This window comes from Malurus melanocephalus, unplaced genomic scaffold, assembly GCF_030028575.1.
Source record: "Malurus melanocephalus ecotype Western Australia unplaced genomic scaffold, MMel_1.1 scaffold_1196, whole genome shotgun sequence".
Classification (NCBI taxonomy): Eukaryota; Metazoa; Chordata; class Aves; order Passeriformes; family Maluridae; genus Malurus; species Malurus melanocephalus.
In genome coordinates, this window is record NW_026624428.1 from 45531 (window position 1) to 69645 (window position 24115).

General features: G+C 38.7%; 1 protein-coding gene across 5 annotated transcripts in view; it reads left to right on the forward strand.

The window, feature by feature from the left end:
- BRCA2 (BRCA2 DNA repair associated) overlaps nt 1–11199 on the forward strand; it is a 32523-nt gene extending 21324 nt beyond the window's left edge. For 3 of the 5 annotated variants that reach the window (XM_057387355.1, XM_057387356.1, XM_057387357.1), the window contains 13 exons: nt 306–496; nt 1067–1254; nt 1588–1758; nt 2053–2404; nt 3100–3255; nt 5273–5417; nt 5741–5862; nt 6935–7136; nt 7357–7523; nt 7612–7747; nt 8349–8605; nt 9044–9187; nt 10493–11198. In XM_057387355.1, coding sequence (XP_057243338.1) covers nt 306–496; nt 1067–1254; nt 1588–1758; nt 2053–2404; nt 3100–3255; nt 5273–5417; nt 5741–5862; nt 6935–7136; nt 7357–7523; nt 7612–7747; nt 8349–8605; nt 9044–9187; nt 10493–11038 — 2777 coding nt within the window. In that variant the 3' untranslated portion in view covers nt 11039–11198. Of the gene's footprint in view, nt 1–305; nt 497–1066; nt 1255–1587; nt 1759–2052; nt 2405–3099; nt 3256–5272; nt 5418–5740; nt 5863–6934; nt 7137–7356; nt 7524–7611; nt 7748–8348; nt 8606–9043; nt 9188–10492 lie in introns of all 5 variants that reach the window. The other 2 variants (XM_057387359.1, XM_057387358.1) reach the window with 2 other exon arrangements.
- The last annotated feature ends 12916 nt before the right edge of the window (nt 11200–24115 follow it).

Sequence of the window (24115 nt, forward strand, 5' to 3'; positions counted from 1 at the left end):
TTTAAATGTTCAACTGTTAACTTAAGAATGTGGGCTTATGCCTTCTAAGTGCTCTTGAATGTTCTGGTGTGTACTATTTCTATCATTTACATACCATTTGTTTCGTATAAATACTTTTCAAATGCCTTCAGCAAACACTGTTTTCTAATTGCATTTAACTTTTAATATTGAGACTTGTAGTTTCTAACAATCTGCAGAGTGGCATGGAAAAAAATCCTCTGAATCTGCTTTTGCAGTGTGACTGAATATCTTTATTTGATAATACTTTCAAAAGGTTTTGATGTTTTTGGTTTTCTGTTTCACAGTGGTGACAAGGATGGTGACAAACCTCCGCTGTGCCAGAGATCTGCAGGAAATGAGAATTAAAAAGAAATGTAGGCAAAATATTCGCTCACAGCCAGGCACTCTTTATGTCATTAAAACATCTGCAAGCAATAGAATCTCTCTGAAAACTGCAGTAGAGGAGAAACCTCCTCGTTTTTATTCTACTGAAGAGGTATTTTGATATCTTTTTATTTTCTGTCTCGCATCTGTTTCTGAAGACTAGCAAATAAAAACTCAGTAGCTTTTGAATCAATACACTCTTCAATTTTTAGTTAAGTATTTACAGTAGCTGTTACACCAGTTGCTACAGTACATAAGTAGCATGTTTTTAAGTTTTTAAGACTGTTCCTTAAAGGTCATAAATGTCTCTAGTGTTATAATCAAACAGGAAAAAAATCCACCAATTAGAACTCATATGAGGAGCTGGTTTAAAAGAACAGTTAAAATTTGAGCTTAAGTAAATGTCTATGAAAATACTCTTGCTTTTGGTACAGTGAAGGTACAAAACATATTTAATTTTTTAAAATACTTTCAAAGAGCGCTGTGATGCTGTTCTGCTGAAACAGTTGTTGGAAATTCCTCCATTCTCCATGATTTACATATGAAATGGCAACACCAGACAAAATCTGTCTCAGCCTTAAGGGAATATTTAATATGAATTAATAAGATCAGATATTTAAACTCTGAGCTGAATTCTTACTCTATTGTCATTATTTTGTCTTTTTCATCTAATTTTTTTCAGCTGTACACGTACGGAGTTTCAAAACAGTGCGTACGAGTTAACAGCATAAATGCAGAATCTTTCCAGTTTCTCATCAAAGACTTTTTCAGTGAGGAGTATTTGTTAGCTGGAAATGGAATGCAACTTGCTGATGGAGGATGGCTAATACCTACAGATGAGGGAAAAGCTGGGAAAAAGGAATTTTACAGGTACTGTTGCTTCTGAACTTGAGACAACRATACTGTTATTTGGCAATTCTCTTGTCACCTATAATAAATCCAACACAGTGGTATTTTAAAGCCTCTGACTACTTTCTTTTACTGTGCATTTTTAGCACACCTCTGTTAGATTAAATAAAGGTATTATATGATTGTAAATTTACTATCCAGATAAATGTTGCTAGTGATGGATCTTCATTAACCATTAAAGAATTCAATTTAGAAAATTTCTAGAAATTCTTCAATAGTGCAAATAGTCTAAAAAATATGCAAGTTAAAATTTGCAGTGGATTTCAGGTTAATTTATTAACTATTTATCCACAGAGCCCTCTGTGACACTCCTGGTGTAGATCCCAATCTAATAACAGAGGCCTGGGTTTACAATCACTACCGATGGATTGTATGGAAACTGGCAGCCATGGAAGTGTCTTTCCCACATGAATTTGCTAACAGATGTTTAACACCAGAAACAGTATTGTTGCAGCTGAAATATAGGTACATGTATAGCAATATATTGGGAGCTGTAATATGTGTTACTGTGTTCTTTCTGGTTGATCAGTATTATAAAATAAGTGCCTCTGTCTTTCATTTACTACTTAGCAGTCTAACTTGTATTGTTAGACTTATGCATAACAATATTAAAAAATGTGTGTTACTTGCAAAAATGTAACATTTGCTTTGCTACAGTGGTGCTTAATCATGTAGATCAAGTAAGCTACAAATCTGTTTAAAGAAAAACAGTGTGATGGATTTTATTTGCTTTAACAAAGTATGAATTCTTTTTTGTAGATATGATTTGGAAGTTGGTAAAAGTAAACGATCAGCAATCAAAAAAATAATGGAAAGAGATGATGCAGCAGGTAAAACCCTTGTACTGTGCATTTCTAAAATCATATCGCTGAACACAATTGTATCCCCCAGCAGTAGTAATAAGAACATGGAAAGTAAAAAAGCAGCAGCARTCATTGAAGTTACTGATGGCTGGTATGGGATTAGAGCTCTTCTGGATCCACCTCTCAAAGCTTTCTTAGATAGAAGAAGGCTGACTGTTGGTCAGAAGATCATAGTCCACGGAGCAGAGCTTGTTGGTCCTCAGAATGGATGTACACCACTGGAAGCTCCAGATTCCCTTATGTTAAAGGTAAATAAAATACTAGTTCAGCTTGATTGGATGTAACTGAGAGATGTGATAAATGCTACTTAGTTGAGCCACGTTTTGTAAACAGAAAAAGTTATTGGGGCTTTACAAACAGATGGAGCTTTGCTGAAATTTAATAACTGGGTTTGTAAGATATGACACAAGGGTGTTATTCAATAGAGTTGGAAGAGAAGTTTGTAGTATGAAATTCTGCCAAGTTTTGCTATGTGTTTTGGCAGTTCTGGCTCCTTAATTTGGTTAAATACCAAGTTACAAAAAGGTACTTACCCGTCACAGACAATATGGAAGTTGGAGGAAAAATGGTGGGGAGAAAAGAAGTCATGTATCTATGGACTGACAGGGAAGGTCCTTGGTTCATTTGAGGATGATTAAAGAGCTGGGTGCAGTTTCAGCATAACACTACTGCTCCTCTGGTATAAAGCAAAGGCTTGTCTCATAGATTCTCATTTCCCAGAGAATTTTACCTTTCTTTAAAATACAATTTTCAATGTGAAAGAAACATTTTTTAATCCTAAACCTCTTTAAATTAAAATGTCATCTGCTCAGGTACAAAAGTGATACATTCTTAATGAGGTCAGTATGAAAATAGATATGCAGATATTCTTGTAGATATAATAAGTCAGCTATAACTTTGGCCTACTAGTGACAGTTTATCACTCACCATTTCCCTTACTCAGATCTCAGCGAACAGCACTCGATGTGCACGATGGCACGCAAAACTAGGATTTCATCGGGATCCCAGGCCTTTCCCTTTGCCTTTATCATCACTTTACAGTGAGGGTGGTGCAGTGGGGTGTATTGATGTAGTTATTCAAAGAACTTACCCTATTCAGGTATGGTGCAACTATTTTATGAATCTTACAGGTTTTATAAGATCTAAATTATATTACTGAATTGCTATATCATTCCTTAAATACTATATAGAGAGCTAATTTTTTTTTTTTTACAGATACTCTTATGTGTAAAGTGAACAGAAGTGGTTCTTGCATTGTGCATGTATTTAGTATTTCAGGACTGGAGTATGCTATTACAAGAGGAATTTGAGTTTATGCTTGGTATCTTTTTTGGTCAGCTTTGCTTTCAGCTTCAAAAAACGAGTAATAATTGAATTTCAATTCTGGACTCTAAAAAGTACAGCACTTGCTTTAAAGAAGRAAAAAGACAGTTTCATCTCCAAGTAGAAGTGAAACCAAATTTGTTTTATTATTAACATAGAAGTTACATATTTCTGAGCTTTAGTAGAATTACTTTTTCCTGTATGTAACTGACTGAATTGTGTAACTTCTATTATTTAAAAATACAACTGAAAATACAGTGTGTGATTATGGTGTAAAATAGTGTTAAGATCTTTTAATGCCACTTGATATCCAAGCATTTTAAATACAGTCAGACTTCACTGCAATTGTTTGATTTTGTAACAATACCAGACACAAAAAGAAACAATATTTCTGTTGGTAATCAAGCCTTTTAATGTTAATAGTTTTACCAGGACACAACTTTCATATTTTAGTAACTTTTCTCAGAGTGTTATACTTGGCACTTGCATCTAGAATTCTTTTTTCATTGCCTTCTTTCTAAGGTGTTGCATGTGTTGGTGAATGTAGAATAAATTCTGCATAGGTACTAGCAACATCTGGTTTGGATCATTGCTATTTAGAGCATTACTTTAATGGAGAAAATTGCAGCACTTATTATGTGAGCGGCCTGGTAGAACAAACATTTATTTAGGTCTCAGAAAAGGGACTGCAATCTGTAACTGCATCACAGTAAATGGTTTCCAGGCCAGAGAGGAAAGTGGTGCTTTGTATCTGGCTATATCAAGAGATTGATGTTCTGATGTATTTTTTTAAATACTGAGACTCTTGCTCAAATATACCTAAATTATAGGAAGATTTGAGCTGTCTGTCTCCTTTTATCTGAAGAGTCAAGGAGTGTAGGAATCACTGTAGCCTTAATTAAAGTTGTCAAGCTATGAGTCATGTAGAAAATACATGGTGTGCAATTAATGAGGCAAGTAGAACCTATTTCAACAATACACTGCCTCATAAGGAGTAGTCCTGTGATCTTTCCTCATCCTGCTTTCACTATACTCTCCTGCTCTTTCTCTGTTCTAAACCTGGAACTAGCTAATTTAATTCATTAAACCGGGAAAAGGTAACTAATAATAACCTAAAAAATACACAGTGAAGAACTACTGTTGAATTATCAGATATGGTCTGCTGAGGTCAGATCTGTGCTAGAGCCAGTGCGAGGGAGAAGACAGAACTGTGCAGAAAAGGGGAAGGGAAGGGCCCGCTTTTAGCAGCAGTGGTCCTCCTTGTTTGGCTCACTGACCTCTTCAGTTCTGACAGGGTTGTGGACGAAGCTCTAGTCCTATGGAACCATTTAAGGCAGAAAACATTCAGGACCATCTGCAGAACTACATCATGGTTCTTTTATGGCATCTATCTAGGGTGTTAAAACAAACAGTACAGCTGATGTGGAAAGACAGGTTGGGTAGAATGCAGTCTGGTGTATTTTCAAGCATTGAGTTTGATGATTTGTGTCTTAATGTATCTACCAGTGGTATCCATTCATCTTCTGAATTRCAACACTGATACCTACTACTTGAAACTGTTTTCTTCAGCTAGTTTTAGATACTGCTCTGTTCTGTCTGTGTAGCTTTAAAGTGAATATTTGTCAACCAATGCCGTGGGCTTTTGCCTTTTATCTATTATACTGAAAGAACACATTGCTGCCCGTTCATTTTTAAAGTCTCTTGGCTTAACAGTTGAGTATTAAAGGGAAGCTAGATATTGTTAAAAATAACGTTTAAAAAGTCTGAGTTTAATTTCAATTTTTTTATTTCAGTGGATGGAAAAGACGTCGGCTGGTTCATACGTTTTCCGTAACAGCCGAGCTGAAGAAAGGGAAGCTGCCAAGCATGCAGAGGATCAGCAAAAGAAACGGGAAGCTCTGTTTGCAAAAGTCCAAGCAGAATATGAAAAGCATGAAGGTAAAACTTTCGTTCTTTCAGAACATATATTATGAACACAGAAACATTTTTGATGTTTACAGAAGAGTCTAAATAAATTGTCTGATATCCTCTCTGGTGACAGAGAATCAGAGATGGGATTTTGGGTTGTTTCCTTTGTTGTTGTTGCTGGTTTTGTTTTGTATCAGTTTAGCTTTTTGCTTCCTATGTATCAATTCCTATGTACATTGTTTGTATTTTTATTCTGGCAAGGCCTAAGTACTGCTGTGTTTCTTACGTAATTATTTCTTTATTCACATTTTTGTGTATTGATTGTACTCCACTTAATGGCTTTTTCTCAACAGAGAGAACCAGTAGAAGAACACCAAGATCACGGATAGTCACAAGACAGCAAATCCATAATTTGCAAGATGGCGCAGAACTTTATGAAGCAATTCAGAATGCATCTGATCCTGGTTTTATGGAGGTAACTGTAGATCCCACTSGACTAATTTTGAAAAGTTTGTGGGATAAATTAAGATTTAATGCCTCCTGCTAAAATTGACCATTAAATTACTCTTTGGTTGTGCTGCCTTTTGGTATTTTCTACATCACGCTTATTGCTAAATAAATTCAAAACAAGAATTTTGAAAAAAAATTAATGAGGTTGTTGAGATTGATTAATATTATCTTGGATGGCAATTTTCTCAGGGTATAAAAATCCAGGATATAGCACAATTAAAAGTTAATGTTACTTGTAATTTTATTACTTTGCTTTGTCTTGCATATATAAAAACTTAATGCATCACATAAGTCTAGAGTTTCATACACCTACTCTTGCATGCTGTTCACTAAAATGTTTGAATAATCATATTGCCATAGTTCTCTTCATTGTCTGTTTCAGTTAAATCACAACTTTTAAAAGTTTATGCCTTTATTAATAAAGATGCAGCTGATTAGTCCCTGCCAGTCATTAAAAATTAAATACATGCCTTGCCTTCTGAAACTCAGCATCCTTGACTATCATAAAGCCATATGATCTGTGACTTTATTTTATTAAATGGTATCCATRTATCTGGTGTTGCATGTACAGGCCTCTGAGTCTTGAGGGCTTGGTCAGAAAAGTGATGTTTCTGATGCATTTTAGTGTAAATCATAGTGTCAGCTCAGAGACAGCAGCCTGAGGAGAAATGCAACTCTTCCTTTATTCTTACAGAAATTTTTCCTAATGTGTCTTCATATGAAACAGACAAGCCTACCTGTTACATTAAATATTCACCTTAGTTTGGCACTCTCAAGCAGGCTTCTCACTAATTGTCTTGTAAGAACAGTATGTAATGTAATGCTTTGTGTAGAGCACAGAGCACCAGCTGAGTTCCAGGTAAGACTGATGCGTCCTGTTGTTTTGATGTACCTTATTTCAAGTCGTAATAGTGTATCAATTGGACAATAAATTTCTTGTAACAGATGAAACCTTAAGAAAGAGACTTTATGAAAATCTTGACAGTGTTTTCTTGATTAATAAAAAAGCTACCGAGTTCATTTTCTCTTGGTTGCAGGGATATCTCAGTGATGACCAGTTAAAAGCCCTGAAGGCTTACAGGCAGCTGATAGATGACAAGAAACAAACTCAGATGCAAGAACAATTCAAGAAGGCTTTACAGTCAGCAGAACAGGAAGAAAATGGTTGTTACAAAAGGGATGTGTCTGCAGTATGGAAATTATATGTGGTAGACTATAGAAAGAAAGAAAAACATAAAGGTTAGTACTTGAAAAATTATAAATAACTTGTAACTAAATGTGGTAACTGGCCAGCATAAGTAGTTTCCCAACAGTATTTTAGCTTGCATGTTAATATTTCCAGTTTTAATTGATTTTTGGTTTAGGGCTTTTGCGGGGAGGGAGTGTTGTGGATTTATTTTGTTTAAAAGCCTTCAAATTATTACTGAGCAGGTAACTTACTTTACTGTRCTGTTGTCAGGAGCAGTACTGAGTATCTGGCGCCCACTGCCTGATGTGTGTTCCTTGCTGAAGGAAGGCACTCGCTACAGAATCTTCCAGCTGGCAGTGTCACAGTCCAGGGCACGGGCAGACTCCACCAACATCCAGTTAACAGCAACAAAGAAAACTCAGTATCTACAGCTATCAGTAAGTGCCCTAAGTGCAAAAAGATGCATCATTAAAATGCATCACACACGATATGTGTGGTAAATACTGAAGTTTTGTGTTTCCTCAGGTGTCACAGAAGATGCTGGTACAAATTTTCTTTCCAAGAAAGGCTCTAGAATTCACCAGTTTGTTGGATCCTTCTTTTCAGCCACTGTGTGCTGAAGTGGATTTAGTCGGAGTTGTAGTTTCTGTTAGCAGAACAGGTACGTTGTGAACCACATTCATGTCTTGCCATTGAATAAGACTATTTCAAAAGTCAGAGTTATCTTGGTGTTGTACCTTCATCTTAGGCTGTGAAAACCTTGCTGGCAGATAGATCTGTTTTTTTGAAGAAAAACTCCCAGGAAGTTAGTAATGCAAGATCTAAGCTCAAAAGCAGCTCATATTTAAATATTGTTATATTTTTTCCATAAATGGTGGACATAAGTTCTCCCATCTATGTTCAGCATCTGCAGAAGCACCAAAGTGCATGCACATGAGCTCCCTCTTTAATGCACAGTGTCATGGGATGAGTGGAATGCAGGCACTGGACCTCATGGATAGGGAGAGGTGGATAATCTTCTGGATAAAAAAGAAAATCACTATAGAAGTATTGGTTTTAAGCACACAGACTTTGAGTTGTTTTCTGTAATCACTAGGGAGGTGGTGTAGACTATGAAAGATGCTTGAGACACCTGTTACCATGCAGATGGGCTGCCATGTAACCCTTTCAAGTTGTGTGTGACTTCTTTTTTATGGATCCAAATCACAGACCTTTACTTAAAGATATAAAGGTTTCGTTCAGACTTTTTTTCCTGCTTTTAGGTTTCACTACTATGGCATACTTATCTGACAAAAGCTACAATTTAGTGGCAGTAAAGATCTGGACAGATCTCAGACACTTGGCTGTTGAAGATGTAGTTGTCCGCTGCTCACTCATTTCTGCAAGCAACCTTCAGTGGCAGTCTGAATTCAGATCAGAAATTCCTGTGCTGTTGGCTGGAGACCTTTCTGTGTTCTCAGCCAGTCCAAAGGAATGCTATCTTCAAGAGAAGGTTAATGAACTGAGGAGTGTGATAGAGGTAATGTTTAGTTTGATGATTAGTTTTAGTTACTGCTGTGTTACATTCTTCACCAACAAGTCTGTTAGTATTAATAAAACTTTAAAACAAGTAATGCACATAATACTGAGTTTGAGGGGATTTTCTGGGAGGTGAAGTAAGAATGTTAATGCAGTTTTCCTGGTGGATTGAATGTCTCAATTTATTTTTCCAGTTCAATTCAACTCAACCAATACTGTCTTTGGGATATGCCACAGAATCCTCTCTGGCTGGCAGAAGATCTTTACCTGTCAATAGGAAATCTGCCATGGTTTGAAAGTGCAGCAATCTTTATGTTCTTGGTTTGATACAAAATAAAATTCCAGTGAGATTATGATGCCAAAAAAATCTTAAATAATTTGTGAGTGTATAGTACTTAAAAACCAACTATTCTGCCTTGCAAACTCTTTTCCCTTACAGAATGTGGCCTCCTTTTGCTCTGATGCAGAAAGTAAATTGATGAATTTGCTACAAAGAAATCTCCTGCTTACACCCAGTTTAACTAAAAGATGTGGCTTGGAAAGCCCCTCTCCTTCCTGCAGCTATGCAGAGGATAAAAGTTTGGTAAGCTTCTGGAAATTAATTCTGTGTTAGTACTGACAGTACATGCAGTAAAGATATAAGCAAGTGCTATACTGATAACTATGATGAATGGAATCACTTCTCAGTCCACTCCATCTGTTCTCTTCAGGGCAGTGCAAGCTGATTAGAAGCTTTCTCTGTGTTTGGGTTTAGGATTATTCCCCAGGAGGAGCCATGATATAGATTATCCTTCTTCCAAACAGTACATGAAAACTTCCCCTTGTGACCTGTGTTTCCACAATGTACTTTAAGTATTGTGAATTTGATGTGAGTTAAAATGAATCATCCTTTCTCTATAGGTGACTTATTGCTTCTTTGGTCCCACTGTGAAGATTATCAAATGTGAATGTCACAAAAGGAAAAATCTTGATCTGTACACTTTTATTTCAAGGCATTCTGCAGTTCCCACCTTTGTTGAGAGAATTTACCTCCTGGTCTTTTCCTAGATACTGTTTACTGTTTCCAGGATTTAAAAGGGAAGTAAATGACTTTAGGAGTCTAGACAAATAATGATTTAAATAGTACTCAAGTTTCCCATGAAAACTGCTTGTGGTGAGTTGCCTCTCATGTGGAGTACTGAGCACAATCAGAACAAAAACTTTTCCTGCAATGAGTTGCAGGGGAGATGGAAACACCCTGGTTTGATATCAGTTCCTGGGGACCAAGTTTAAGCTTATAATGCATTCTTCTCTATTTCAAAAGGAGGGCTAATATTTAATTCTGAAGCTTTAGTTTGTATTTTTATAAACTAAATAGTTTATATTTTTACAGTTTATTAAATATATTAATCATCTTTAAATGACTGAGACATTAAAGGTATTCTCAATTAAGCCTGTGGTTGAATGATTTGCTGTGCAGCATCTGTCTTGTATGTATTGTTATTTTCAAATTTTTTGGTCTATGTTTTCTACTGGTTTTTCTTCAATATTTTTTCCTGTTTACTTATTTAACCGACTGCCTGTGGAGGACATAGCCAAAGCAGTAGAAGACTGCTTTGATTTATTACCATCTAAAAATTCCCATACATTTTGCTTAGATCCTAGAAACAGAATGTAACAGTTTTATCTTAATGTACAGGTAAACAGTGATCTATCAATCATCAGCACTTGAAGGAATAAGATTAATCACCATCAGGAGATGCCAAACTAAACTTCAGTGGGACATGAATGATATTGTAGCATTTCTATGTAAGGGAAGGGAGGAGGTCCCCCATTTTGTGGAAGTCATTGAGGAAGCTGATGAAACAAAACATTCTATTTAACATAAAAATTCTCTCTTTTTAACCAGATCTCTTCTAGAATTGAAATGAAGCACCCAAGGCCTTTGTCAACTAGCACACCAAATACAAAACTTGTCACACCAGGGTCAGCAAAAACACCTTCATCTGCTGGAGTTAATGAAGRCCATCTCAAAACCAGCAAAAAGAGAAAAGCTATGGACTTTCTCAGTTGCATACCTGCCCCTCCACCACTGACACCAATATGTTCAGTAATTTCTCCATCTGTTAAAAGAGCGTTTCAACCTCCACGAAGTTTGGGTTTACATCATAGCAAATCATCAAAGGAAACAGATCAGAGTATTGGCCATGTCACCCCCTGCAGAAAACTGAGAGAAGCTGTCCATCTTCCTGAGAATGACCTGATTGCTGATGAAGAATTAGCAATGATAAATACACAAGCACTCATGAATAATATACTAGGAGAAAAAAAGATGGATTATGTAAATGAAAACAGCAGTGCAACAGCTACTACTCTATCTGATGATCTTTCATCCAGAAATAGTTCCAGGTCTACTGTGGAAGCTAATAATTTATCAAAAGCAGGTTTGAAGTAGCTGAGGCTTTTCAGAAGAACCCAAAGGAACCTGAGGACTCGTTACCAGCATGCAGAATGCTACAAAGACAGAAATGCTGCTAATGCACATGTACAGTATTGTATATATTTCAAATTCAAATTATTTTTGCACTTTGTACATTAAAACTTGATTGTATTTAATAAAGTTCTATTACAAAAACAGACTCATGCAATAACATTTAATTTGCAAATGAGTTTGAAATTTAGTATGTAAACACTTCTCACAAAGATGTGTTGTACAATGGCATCAGTGTGGCTGAGGGTTTGATGACATTTTGTAAGCCAATGCTTTGATTCTGATGTGTCCTTACATTACAGCAGGATCTTTGTTCAGTCTAAAGCCACGGGTTGTGTTACCCTTTGCAGCATTAGAACAGCTGTTTGGCTGTCCAAAGCAGGACAGGGCAAAAAATAGAGTTCTCTTATTTTCACCAAACAAAATACTTCAATTCTGAAATGCTGCTTTGCAATTCTGGCACAGTTCTTGTACTTTTCTCCTCAGGCTTTCTATATAGCACTAGAAGAGGTTTAGAGAACAGCTAGGATTATTTGATTCACAACAAAATGCAACATCGAGATACTTCGGTCAGTGTTTCTGCTTATGCTGTTCAGAGCTGCTCCTGTGGTTCCCACTTAAAGAGTTAACATGCACCAACCTAACCCTAATGTTTCATTTACGAGCCTCTTCATCACTGGATCCAGAACTATGTCTTGGCAAGCTGAGGAGCTCAGTTTGCTATTTTGAAGTGTTTCTCTTCCAGTTTGGAGAAGCTGTTTGTGTGTGAGGTAAGACCAGCATGAATGCAGTCAGTGGAGACAAGGGAACAGCATGAAATTTTGCTACCATCTATCAAGCTGCTTTTGCCATCATTCTCTTTGCCTCTGAAAGTTACAATAATGATGTAGGCAAGATAGTAAATACAAAAGGTTTATACAATCAGATATAAAGCTTTAAAATGGCAAGAAATGCCAATTATTTGAAGAAGGAATTGGCCACAATGGCCTTTAGGAAAGAAACAAGTTAGGAACATTTATTGTTAGTGTCAGACTGTGATGCAAAAAAAAAAAAGTTCAGAATGGGACATGTGGTAGAGCCAGTACATTTCAGCATATGCTTGGATAGATTTTCATGGAGGAAGAGAGATGAGAGGGASTACAGCTTGTACTGGGGACAGTTCTCTTACATTGGTCATGTAGAGCTGTGAGATCATAGTCAAATGCCATTTAAAGATTTGTAAGAAATAAAAAGTAATTTAGAAATGTAATAGAAAAACACAAGAATAAAAAACAATTTAGAAAAAATGTAAAACTAGAGACTCTTCTACCCTGCTAATAAAAAAAACCCAAGGAATCCACATCTTCAGTTAAATGTCACGTTGCTTGTACATGCCATGCCAGGTCTTCTTCTTGGGAAGGCAGAAAGGTGGTTGGAATGGGGACCCATGCCATAAGCTGCATTTGCTCCACTATAGCTTCCGTCATCTCTGCTGGGTTTTTCAGACCAGAGAACACTGTGGAAGGTAACGTTGTGCTCATACTGTTCTTTCATCCGTTGTATCTTTTCCTGAGGGACGAGATGAGTATTTCCTCTGTAGAGTCAACAGTAACAGAAAATACAAGTACTTAGCTGCCTGTGCATGAGAGATTGTTTTCAGTTTGCTGAGGGTCTTGATAGGTTCAATATAATGGTTCAGATCTCCACTGATCTCTTTCAGGCCTGGGTTTTTTTGGTTTTTTTTTTTTCAAATTATTGTTCATTCCCACCTACTTCTTAGGAATATTATTGTGACTGCTGAAAAATGTAACATCACTAYTTTTTGGGGGCAGACAGGACACAGGAAGTTGACAAGTGTCTGAAATGAAAGAATTATGCAGAAGACCTGTGTCGTATTTTATATGATACTGCTGTGTTTTAGCACTGACAGTTTGTTGGCCTCAGGGTGAGCATTTTTTTTTTTTCTCAGCTGGGGCAATGCAGCCAATGGCTGCAGCCAACTCAGACACTGCCCTAGCTGTAAGGATAGAGGTCAAAACTGTTGTTGCTTTTGAGAGCAAGTAGTGAAACATCACACATGATGTGGCTCAGGCTCCAAGGTAGACTTGTAAATGACAAGTTTGAGAGGGAGGGGAACAAATGCTCAAGCAGGGCTTCGTGGATAGAGTAACAACAGCCATGATCCCTTTGCAGATTTGTGGGAATTGTCTTTCCAAAGACCACCAGGAATTTCTGTTTGCCTGAGTCTGCAAACCCTGAATATCTGGGTTCGCCATTTAGCACTAYTAAAGCGCAGCTTGTGCCCTGGAATCTAAGTTTGCCCTACATCCATATTTTCAAAACCTGTTATGCAAATCCTGCCCCGCTAAAAGTGTTTTATCCATGGTGGAACTGGCGTGGGATTTACACTGCAGGCTGCCAGCTGCAGCATCCAGCACGTGAGGTGGGCAGGAGGTCCTGCAGCAGCCCCCACTAGGGGCAGCACCCAGCACAAGCTGCACTGCTGGTGAAGATACGTGTGGAAGCATTGTGGAAGTAATCTGCAGCTCTCCCTGAACCATTCGCCACAGAGTTGCTCCAAACTGTGTGTGTGTGTGAATAAGCCTCACAATGCTGCTGGGGAAAGTCAGTTTGTTTCAAATATTTAATGAAACAAATTGTTACTAGCTCAGCCTACAAGGAATGGTCAGTTTCTGCCCCTGCAGTGCTGCCCTACCAATGGCTGGTGCTGCTGAGGCCAGAGTTGGTTGACAGCTCAGGTTGGTGGTGTCCTCACCTGTCCTCAGCCCCAAACCATCATCTGCCATGTGCTGCCTTCCCCTGCAGCCACGAGCACTCTGGGCTCTGGCCCTCTGCCATTTGCATCCATCACACACAGGAGCAACATTAATTTTTGGCTGGTACAAAACAAATCCATCCATTGGAATGAAGTACCTGTGCCTTGTCTTCTTGCAATAACAAGTTAACATGTGTCAGCTTCTGGATTTGGTAGTTGGGAGAGCACTGTTCCCTGTAATGCACTTTGCATCTGGTTGGCTAAAGATTAGGAAGTCAGCCTGCATGAATCTTTTTGGTGACTATAGCCATTAGCCCTGGAATCACCAACATTCTTAGAGCCACATCCTCCTGCCTCTATATCCTAACACATTGTGCAGAGTTGATACATTCTTTGTATCCCTTCTGTATATGTGTTGAGATCTTTACAAAGATCCTCCAGAACCCCATTTCTTAATCACACATGGTGTACCATCCCTGCATGCTGCAGGAGAACAGTGTTTGTTATGGTTAGATTCTTAAGAGCAGAAGTCTGAATATTGTCTATAGTGCTTAGATACGGGTTTGTGCCCAAAGASACTGCTGCTCAAAATACAGAATAAAAATCAGAACTCCTGTCCCATCAGGCTTGCAGCACAAAAACATGCTTCAGAGTCTGCTGCTTTTTCTACTGCCTGATTCACTTTCAGGGCTGAATTCACTACAGACCAGGTGCWCAGTAAGGGAGATTTTCTACAACAATCCTTCTCTTGTCATTTACCAGGCTACATTTTAGGGTATATGAAGAGGAAGAGGCTGATCTTCTCAGAGCACATCAACAAAATGAGAAGCTGTCTGCTCTGTCAAAGAGAAAAAAACATACCTTGTGAGTTCGTGAACATTGAACTTCCAGGGTGTATCTGGTTCTTGAAATGTAACTTCATATCTATTTTCACATGCCTGAAGGACACAAAAGTTTTAGACATGTGACATTATGAAACTGCACTAAATTGCCACCTCTGCCAGAACTCCTGATGAGAAACACCATCTTCAAATATGTATATTTTTCACAAGTCATGAACTACGATTGTAAGTAACATCTTGATATATTTGTCAACAAATTGCTCGGGRACTGTTTGATCCATGTCACTACTGGGGAAGGGGATGACGTCCTGATAACCAAGAAGTGACAGGGCAGGTTCAAAGGCTGTTAATCTTTCAGAGTCATTTTGTCTTCACTGGATTACACAGCGGCCCAACTGAACAACTACATTGGCATCTCTGCCCCTACTTCAYCACAATATCCATCCTCAACTCTAATTAGAGGTAAATGGAAGTAAATATTTTTTAACCATGTAAAAAACCTTTTCAGTCAGATCACCTTGTAAATGTAATTGCTGAGGATATAAAAGCAATAAATTGGAGCTTTCCTTACCATCATCACATATGGCTTCATTTCCCAGGCATGGATGTTGGTGTTATCAATAATAACCAGGCTTTTCCCCTTCTTCATTGCTTTGTGTGCTGCAACGTAACACATTAAGTAAAGCCAAAATACATCCAATAAGAGACTGAGACAGACCTTACTAGCCCCAAAGTGTCCTTTCTTTGCCCACTGCTCACACGCTTGGTTCCCCACCAGACTTGGGTTTGGCAGCTACCACCCAAAAGGGAGCCAAGGTCAGTGCCCAGCATCTCTCCTGGAAGAGGTGGTGCAGCCTCTGGCTGATCTGAAGCTCTTACAGAACATATTTACAACAGCCAAAGTTACTGTCTTTTGYAAAATATCCCTGTTATGTATCTCAAAGTATGTCTGCCATTGCTACAAATTCCTTCAGAGCACAGCCACAAATGCAAGGTACAACGAATAGAGATGTGGGTTGTTTAATTCTCAAACTTAAAACTCAGTTTGCAAGTTTTCCTCCTGTCTGTCATTACCTTCCCACCYCCTTCCAGGTCAGGATAGGCACTTAAGGAGTTACCAGCAGAGGCTGCAGTGCCTACATGGTTGGGAGTGGCTACAGGGCTGGTGTATGCAGGGCACCAGCTGGTGCTTCCCATTAGTCATTGCTTTACTCTCTAAAATTATATCAATCAACCTCCAACATATTTTCATTTACAAATTTCCCTTTTGTAAGTCAGAAAAAAATCAAATCAGAAGTGGTAAATGTATTTTCTTTTAGCCAACACCCCATGAACTGCAGCRTATTATACCACTTCAAGATGTTTTATTTTGGGGAATAAGTTTAAGGCCTGAAATCCAAAACTATTCTGCACAACTCCTGGATCAAGTTCAGTCACCTCTTTTTGGTTCCACTTGTGTGCATCCTCTAGGAAGTCAGGCTCAAAGATGTAGACACCATTTTCGACAAAGAAGTCATCAGTACTATGTACTTAGTACTATCAGTACTAAGGACTACAGCACTGGGGTACTCATGTTTCAGCTGTCTGCAGAAAAACACAAAAGATGAAAGAAGGGTTAGTACATGGTAGCACCCTTTAATGGAGACCATTAAATCGCGAGCCATTTGAGTGCTCTGCAAATATATCCAGTACTTCATTTGAAAAATCCCAGTTCAAAGGATCTGAAAGGGCTGCAGTCAGTTGGTGGACACATAGGAGGAAAGGAATGGAGCCTGAAGGTGTGGCCTTGATTTATTTAATTTAGCAATCTACACTGGACAACCAGCATCTGAGTCTTTAATCATATTAATATATTCAGTTTTCCTTCTGAGTTATCTGAGAAAGCAGGATTGTAAAGACAAAAAAAAMCCCAAAACCCAGCAACCCAAAAACCTACTTATCCCATGGAAGTTGGTGTCAGATGACAATCCGACAGTGGGAATTTTGCTACAGATATTTCTGAAGAGAACTAGGAGGAAGGATTTGTCATTTTATAAAGATGATCTAGAGAACCATTGGTTTGGTTTGGGAGGCTTTTTAGGCTATAAAGCAGATAGCACTTTTTAAAAATTTGCAAACAAGTATCTGAGTAACAAGTTAATATTTTGTGTTATTTTATGCAAATTTATGGTTCTTATCACTTGTCCATGTTTCATTTAATCCTCCTCTTATAGAGTTGAGTAATTTTTGTATCTTCAGCTTTAAAACAAATGCTATTAAGAAATCTGAGTTTATTAAAAATATTCTATAAATAAATTTGCAGATTTGTAAAACAGACTGCTGTGGTGAGTGGCACTGGGCAACCCCGCTTCTGTTCTCATGGATGTGGGTCCCCCAGCAGTGCTCCTGCAGGCTGGGGGTGCCATGGAGAGTGGATGCATATCCTGTCCAACACTGACCAGCTGCCTCACAGGTGGCCACTGGCTCTTGGAGGTGGAAGGAAGTGCTCCCTTGGGTGTAGGTTTAAATATGAAGAATTCCTCTGCCAGTTCTCAGAGACTGCCAAAAAAAAMCATCTTAATGTGCAATTGTGTTCCCATTTGTGGATAATCCACATTTATTTGTGCCCACAGACAGAAGTATCCATTTTTGTTTTCAATCAGAGAAGAGTTGGGGAAGGAAAGAGTCAGTCCAAGAAGTCAGGGAAAGCCCATGGCATCATCTCGCTACTTTCTGTCTCTCTAAGACCTGGAGACAAGGAAACCAGCTCGATCAAGAAACCCTGTGTCTCTCAGACATGAATGCTGCAGCCCTTCTATCTCACACCACATATGGTCTCCAGTCCCTCTGACACATTTCAGCTTCTCTTCCATCCCCACAAGCTGCAAAACAACCATTTCTACGTCTTATCTACATGGACAACAGAAAGAGAAAATGTGTATACAGGTTATCAGCAGAAGAGCAGACACACAGACAGCAAAAACTTTAATTCTGTCATCCACTTCTGTCCCAACCATTCACTCACCAGTTGTATCCTAATCTGCCTGTGAGCAGCAACTCTTCCCTAGGACTTCAGGATGCATTTAGCTGAATAAAGGTCAGCTGACTTTGTTTCCACTGTAACTTTTACCACGTGCTGATTAATTAACATTATTTTGTGGTAGGATCCACCCCAGTGAGCAACAACTCAGCACTGACTGAGCCAGGACTGGGCTGTTACCCCCAGTCATGCATCATTCAGCACCTACATGTACTTGTCTTCTGGCTCCAAAGGGATGTTTTATTCACAAAATACTTCTGGGCAAACAAATTTAAGAGAATTCATGTTTCAAACTGTTAGCAAACAGTAAAATGTTGTTGCTTTAATTTTGGTCTCAGGCAAAAAATTCTTACCATCGAAAGCATGTCAACACCTAATGCTTATCTGGTTACTCGTGTGCTGATAACCTGATATATTCAGGTCTCACTATGATTCAGCACCTCACCTTTCCCACTGCTTTACACATTGCAATTTCTTCTCTGAAAAATTGACTGCTAAAATATGTGTTGTCACTTTAGCTATTAATAGGCACATAAAATGGCACACATTAATAAAAGATTTCAAGACTATTTATTTTTTCATGCTCAGCATTCCTTTTGAAAATGTTCTCAACCAGTGCAAATCTTAAAATCCATTTTCTTAGCACAGCCCTGACTGAATTTTCAACACCCATATGCATACTTGCTTCAGAGCTTTGATATCAACCCTTAAGCCATCTAAATTGTAGGTGATTGGCTGTAAACTCAATCTACTGTCCTCATATCAATCATTAAAGTAGATAAAACTTGTGTTTCAAAGGAGGAAAAATATGGGACAAAATGTGCTGAGAGCTATGAATTACTGTCACATTTGCTATATTCATATAAAATGAGCTCCTGCTAGCATCAACATAAGAAAACATTAATTGGGAAAAAGATGTTTTACCTTCTGCTTACTTTGCTGGTTTTAACTTTCAGCTTTCCAAAACAACCAAACTGTTGCCAAAGTTTACAACCATTTTCCCTAATCCCCTCCCCTCCCTGTTGTCCACAAACCCCCTGTTTCTTCTTCCCTTTTCATTTCAAAGGGTACTGAGACCCCTTAAGAATATTTCTTATAAAATGAGCCTTCTACAATCTTAAGACGACCTCAGGTTGGTTTAGAAGAAAGGTTCTGCATAATTACATCAGGCTCTTAATCACCATATGCAATTAAAATGCCAATATTTTAGAAAAATATACACCAGCTATGCAAAATGGGAGGGCCTGTGACCACAGTTATTTATGAATAAATCTTGAACAGCCTGTAAAGAAAATGAAACCCTGCTGTTAGATGAGTTAAGTGTAAAGCTTACTAAGGAGGAAAAGAAAAATTAAATCTCTTTGCAGGATCAAAGGACACACAGAAGCTATGCTTGCATTTTTTTTAAGAAGTCATTAAACAGGAAACACTGCATTGTGACAGGCAGCATCTGTCAAAGATCCGGTATTAATTTGCTTTGGACATGTAATTGCACAGTGCTACACCTCTCCACCTTGCAGTGCATACAGTAYAGCTGCTTCACCTTAGAGAGGTGAGATGAAAAGGGTTTTGTTGGGAAGTGCCGGGAGACAGCACACAGACCATCACAGGATGATCGGCTGAACTCAATTTTATTGCCTCAGAACACGCCTTTTATAACCATGTTAATGAACTTCATGAATATTCCAAGGGTACACTTCTTATTGGACAACATTTGTAACACGTCATGAAAACTCCTTATAAGGGGCAGATGTTGCAACCACCTGAGGGTATTGCAWCAGCCAAGGGTCCGTTACTAAGGGAGCTAATGGAGAGGGGGGCAGGAGCTGCTTGGTGTTACATTAGCTCTGCTGTGGTTGGCTGATGACTCTGAAGCTAGGCAGCTCCACACTGCCTACGTGACCCTTGTCACGTAGCCATGTCCCATAGACATTCCCCACATCTCCCCCATTTTCTTTAAGCTGAGATAAATTTGCTTGAAAGGCCCGATGCAATAGCCGGTTCAACATCCCTTGTAAACAAATCAAGAAACAAGGTCCAAAGAGCAAAACTAACAGCAGGATCAAAAGAATACTAACATATTGCTTGACAATGTCTTTTGCAACACAGCAATTTGAAACAATACAGAAATAATTGTTTCAGTTCCACAAGGCTGYTACACCTTCACWGTAGCTATCAAAATTGTGACGTGATCATTAAATAATAAATATGGCATGAAGGGGTACAATATCAGTTGTAGAAAGAATCCATCTGGCCTAGCATTCAAGATTTAAGATTTGAAGGTCACTATTGTTAGCAAAACTTCACTGCATTTAAGCAAAACAGAAAAAGCCTATGTATGTTGTTATGGAATAGGCAGTAATGCTGGTCATACTAGATRGAATTGCGTTTCATTGTGTGAAATAAACAGAGGTGCAAATGCTCCGTAGGATACCATTTAGACATAAAATGGCAAAATAAATATCAAAACTTTTATCAGTGTAAAAATAACCTTTTATCTAGGTTATTGTATAACCTAGAGTCTGGCAAAAGGGGCCCCAAAAAGGTCAGAAGTTCTACAAATTAAGTGCCTTTTCAGGTTTTCAATTAGACAAGAGACACCATGCTTTCTGCGGGATCAGATTCATCACTGGCCATCACAGCACCATTCTTGTCCAGTGTCATGGGACCATTTCCATTTTCCTTAGAGCTGACCAAACTCAGCAYTGTCTTCCTTCARAATGCCATTACTTAGTAACCCTCTTGACATTAATACWACGAAAACAATCAACCAACTTTTTCCCATCCCTGTTATTCCATAGTGAACGAACAAGCAAAAGGAACWAGCAAAATAGCAACAATGAACTCCAAAACAATAASTGTAACAAGGTAACAACAATAAACTTTCAAAACAGTAACTGTAGGTTAACTGAAGTCTGTAAACTGTCACTGGTCGGCGGCAGGGACAGGGCTAGTCCTTTGTGCTGTTTTTTCAGATGTTTCTCCGACGGCTTCCAAAGCACCTTTTGGGGAATGGTCACACCCCATGGCTGGTCTTGTCCAGYGAGCCGGAATCCACCTAGAGCCTGTCGAGGTAGAAACACACAAGTACCCTCTGCCCCAAACGATGACTTTGGCTGGTCCCTGCCGGATACCAGTCTTTGGGTCTCGACCAGGTCTCGTAAAATGCAGTGGCTTATAACTCAAGAAGCAGTTTTCGAATCAATGTGGAGTATGTTCTCACGACTCTTTTCTACCCTAAAAAATGCCTTTGTTATTTAAGTTAAATGTGTGCATCTCCCATCCAGGAAGCAAGTGTATCTAATAAAGGAAGGCTGAGAAAATCAGCAATGTACTGCTACAAACGGCACAAAGAACTGCAGCCCATTTTACACCTGCTGCAACAGTCAAATCACAAAGCTGTTGAGAAAATAGGGGTAAAATGCAACCTGCTTTGAGATCAAGTCCATTTACACATCACTAGCTGTGCAGGGGTAAAAGAAGTTTGACTCCTTTTSTTCACACACAATACCCACAAGAGTATCACTTTTATGTCAGAGTCATGTGGTAACAACCAAAGCTCTTTCAAAGATACTTCAGAAGCAATTTAAGAAACTCARGTATTGACCTCACTGCAGATATACAGACAACTGCACCTTTCTCGTGCTTACAGCAGAAAAGGCAATTTACCAACACTGGGCAAATGTTGGCACTAGGTCTCTTGTCTTCTSCCAGTATTCRGTATGGGCTGAAGTACACAAGCCCACATCCCTGGGAGATGCTGCACTGTGTCAACTCTGTATAGCATTGTGTTCTATAGAMTCCTAAATGTTGCCTCCCAACATTTCAGCTCTCTGTGCCATCTCACACTGGTATAGACCCACACAAAGCCCGTTTTTCTCCACAGCTAAGAAGTCATTGCTTGACTAAATATTATAATTTCCCAACTCCACACGGTTCTTCTGTGTATGATTTGCTGTAAAACAGAACCATAATTCTTAAATCTTCTGAAATACACAGAGCAACTTATCTATATTTTTATAATTCTTTGGAACAAAGCCCATTCATGTTAAGAAGGCAGACAGTTATTACACTTGTATCTTAGAGCAGCAAGCACTTCCAGGAAAAGAACCACATCTCTGTTCCCAAAGTGCAGCATTGCAGCCTGAGAAGATACAACAACCATTTAAAACCTAAATATAAAGTACAAATACAGAAGCAACAGAACATTGTTAATAATACTAAAAGACAGAAATACACTGTTGTTAAAAAGAAGTTTCAAGTAATATTCCAGATCCAAATTCAATCCTATTCACAGGAGAAAATGCCCCAAGATTAGGAAGAGAAGTTCACACCCAAGTGCATTTTTAATAGCATACGGACATGGTCAACAGACCCATCTTTGTGACAGCTATTTTCAAAAATAAAAATCTAAACAGAAAGACATCATTCTAATTAGCATTCATATTAAGATGTGCATTGCTGGAAATAGCTGTTTAGTTCACTGCAACCAGTAGATGTGATGTGCTGCATCATTTGTGCTCCATTATATCACAAGATACTGTGTGTGTGCGCCTTTTAACATCCCAGTATAAATCCTGCTCATGAAATAAGGCATACTGAAAAACAACATGGTCTCTGCAGAGGTATGGCATTTCTGAGTCCCCAGAACCTATAGACTTCTGTTGGTCCTGACCACAATGTTTTAAGGTTCTGTTTATTTTAAGTTTCAAGATCAAGCTTATGTCATCAACCAGTTCACACTCCCCTTTTTTAAAGTGGAACTTTGATCCTGTAATTGGGAACTGGTTACAATATGAAATACACTCTCTAAAATAGACTGGTTCAAACCATACCATAGAAATTCTCAATTATAAAAAACCCAGATCATTAGATTCCTTGTTTTATCAGGTAAACATTAAATTTCATGACAGCATGAAGAACACCATCACTAAGACAACTAGCAACTAAGAGCTGCTAGCTCCATTCAGTTAATTTTGTCCATAAAGAGAATTCCTCTCTCGAATAAAATCTGTGTGTTTTGGTCGAGGCAAGCTGGCAGATTCTGTCCCTATTAACAAATGGTGTARTATTACTGCAAGATAATTCAAGGCCACCTGTGTATGAAGAGGGCAAGTTAGAAAATTGTACTAGGCAATTTTCAGGGAAGAGGAAATTCCAAGGGAAGATGATTCCCTTTATTGCAGCAAGGTGGCATCAGTACTTCCCAAACRGGTGGTCAGATAAGTGACTCTTTGTAGCTCAGTATATATTCCCACTCTGAGTCTTGCAAAAAACTCTGAGTCAGGCAAAGACAAGCAAGCAATTTGAAAGAACACAAAATTACTTTTCACAAAGACAATATTTGGAAAGATGTTTCTGTCATACAAATGCTTAGTGTTTCTGATTACAATGGTGCCAATATCACCTCTTGAAACCAGAACACCTTTTTACCCATGCACTTTAAGGGCTGCCCCACCATTATCAATGAAAATGTCAATATAGGAGATATCAGTCCCTTAACAGAAAATTTCAAGTTCTCTGTAATTAAATTAAATTATGTTGTATGTAAGGAGGGTAAGGTCAATGGTGTCCTCTTCATGATCCTCACCTGGTCTTGCTCCACTGGGTGCCAGCTTGGGTGTTCCAGTCACTGCCACCTTGGTCCCTTTCGCTGGTACCTAAAAGAGTCCTGTGGAAAAAGAAACACAAAGACATCCCCAACCCCTTGTTGTCACCTGCCAACGGCCTATTTTTAGACTCTGGCATCTCAGTGAGCAAGCCAGATATGCCTCCATGGGGTGCCCTGGGACAAGGTTGTGGTGCCAATTTCTGCACCCAGGAGCTCAAAGGCACATCTTTCCAAGGGTCCGCAGGATCCCAAGGGTACAGGCAGGACGTGACCTCTTGGGCAGGAAAAGAAAGGCTTTCAAGGTGTTCACCCCTCCTCTTGTTGATGTTTTCCTTCTGCATTTGATCCTGTTCTGCCCAAGCGTCCGTCTTTGCAGAAGCTCTCTGAATAGTCCGATGGAGCCATCTGCTTATCCACCTCACCAGGAAAATCCAAAGATGAAGGCTTAACTGGTGTTGTTTTCCTAAGCAGATGCTCATATGAGGTGTTTGATCTCCACAGAGAAACAGTGTCTCATCTGGGTGGCTTTTCTTGTCCTTAACCTGATCCTGTATGATCTCCTGGAAACTCCTGTTACGTAAAATGTCTCCTTTCAGTTGTTTTCTTGACATGTAAATATTGTTTAGTCCCCTTTCAGCATTAGCTCTCAGAAGGGACTTGTATTTATCTTGGAGCCCCTGCAGTTCTGCATCCTTTTCTTTAATAATAGCATTAGCCCTCTCAAGCTRTAAATCCTTAAGATTGACACTGTCTGTCAGTTGCCTGATGACAAGTTCTTGACTCCGCAGTTTCTGATTACTTTCAGTCAAAAGAA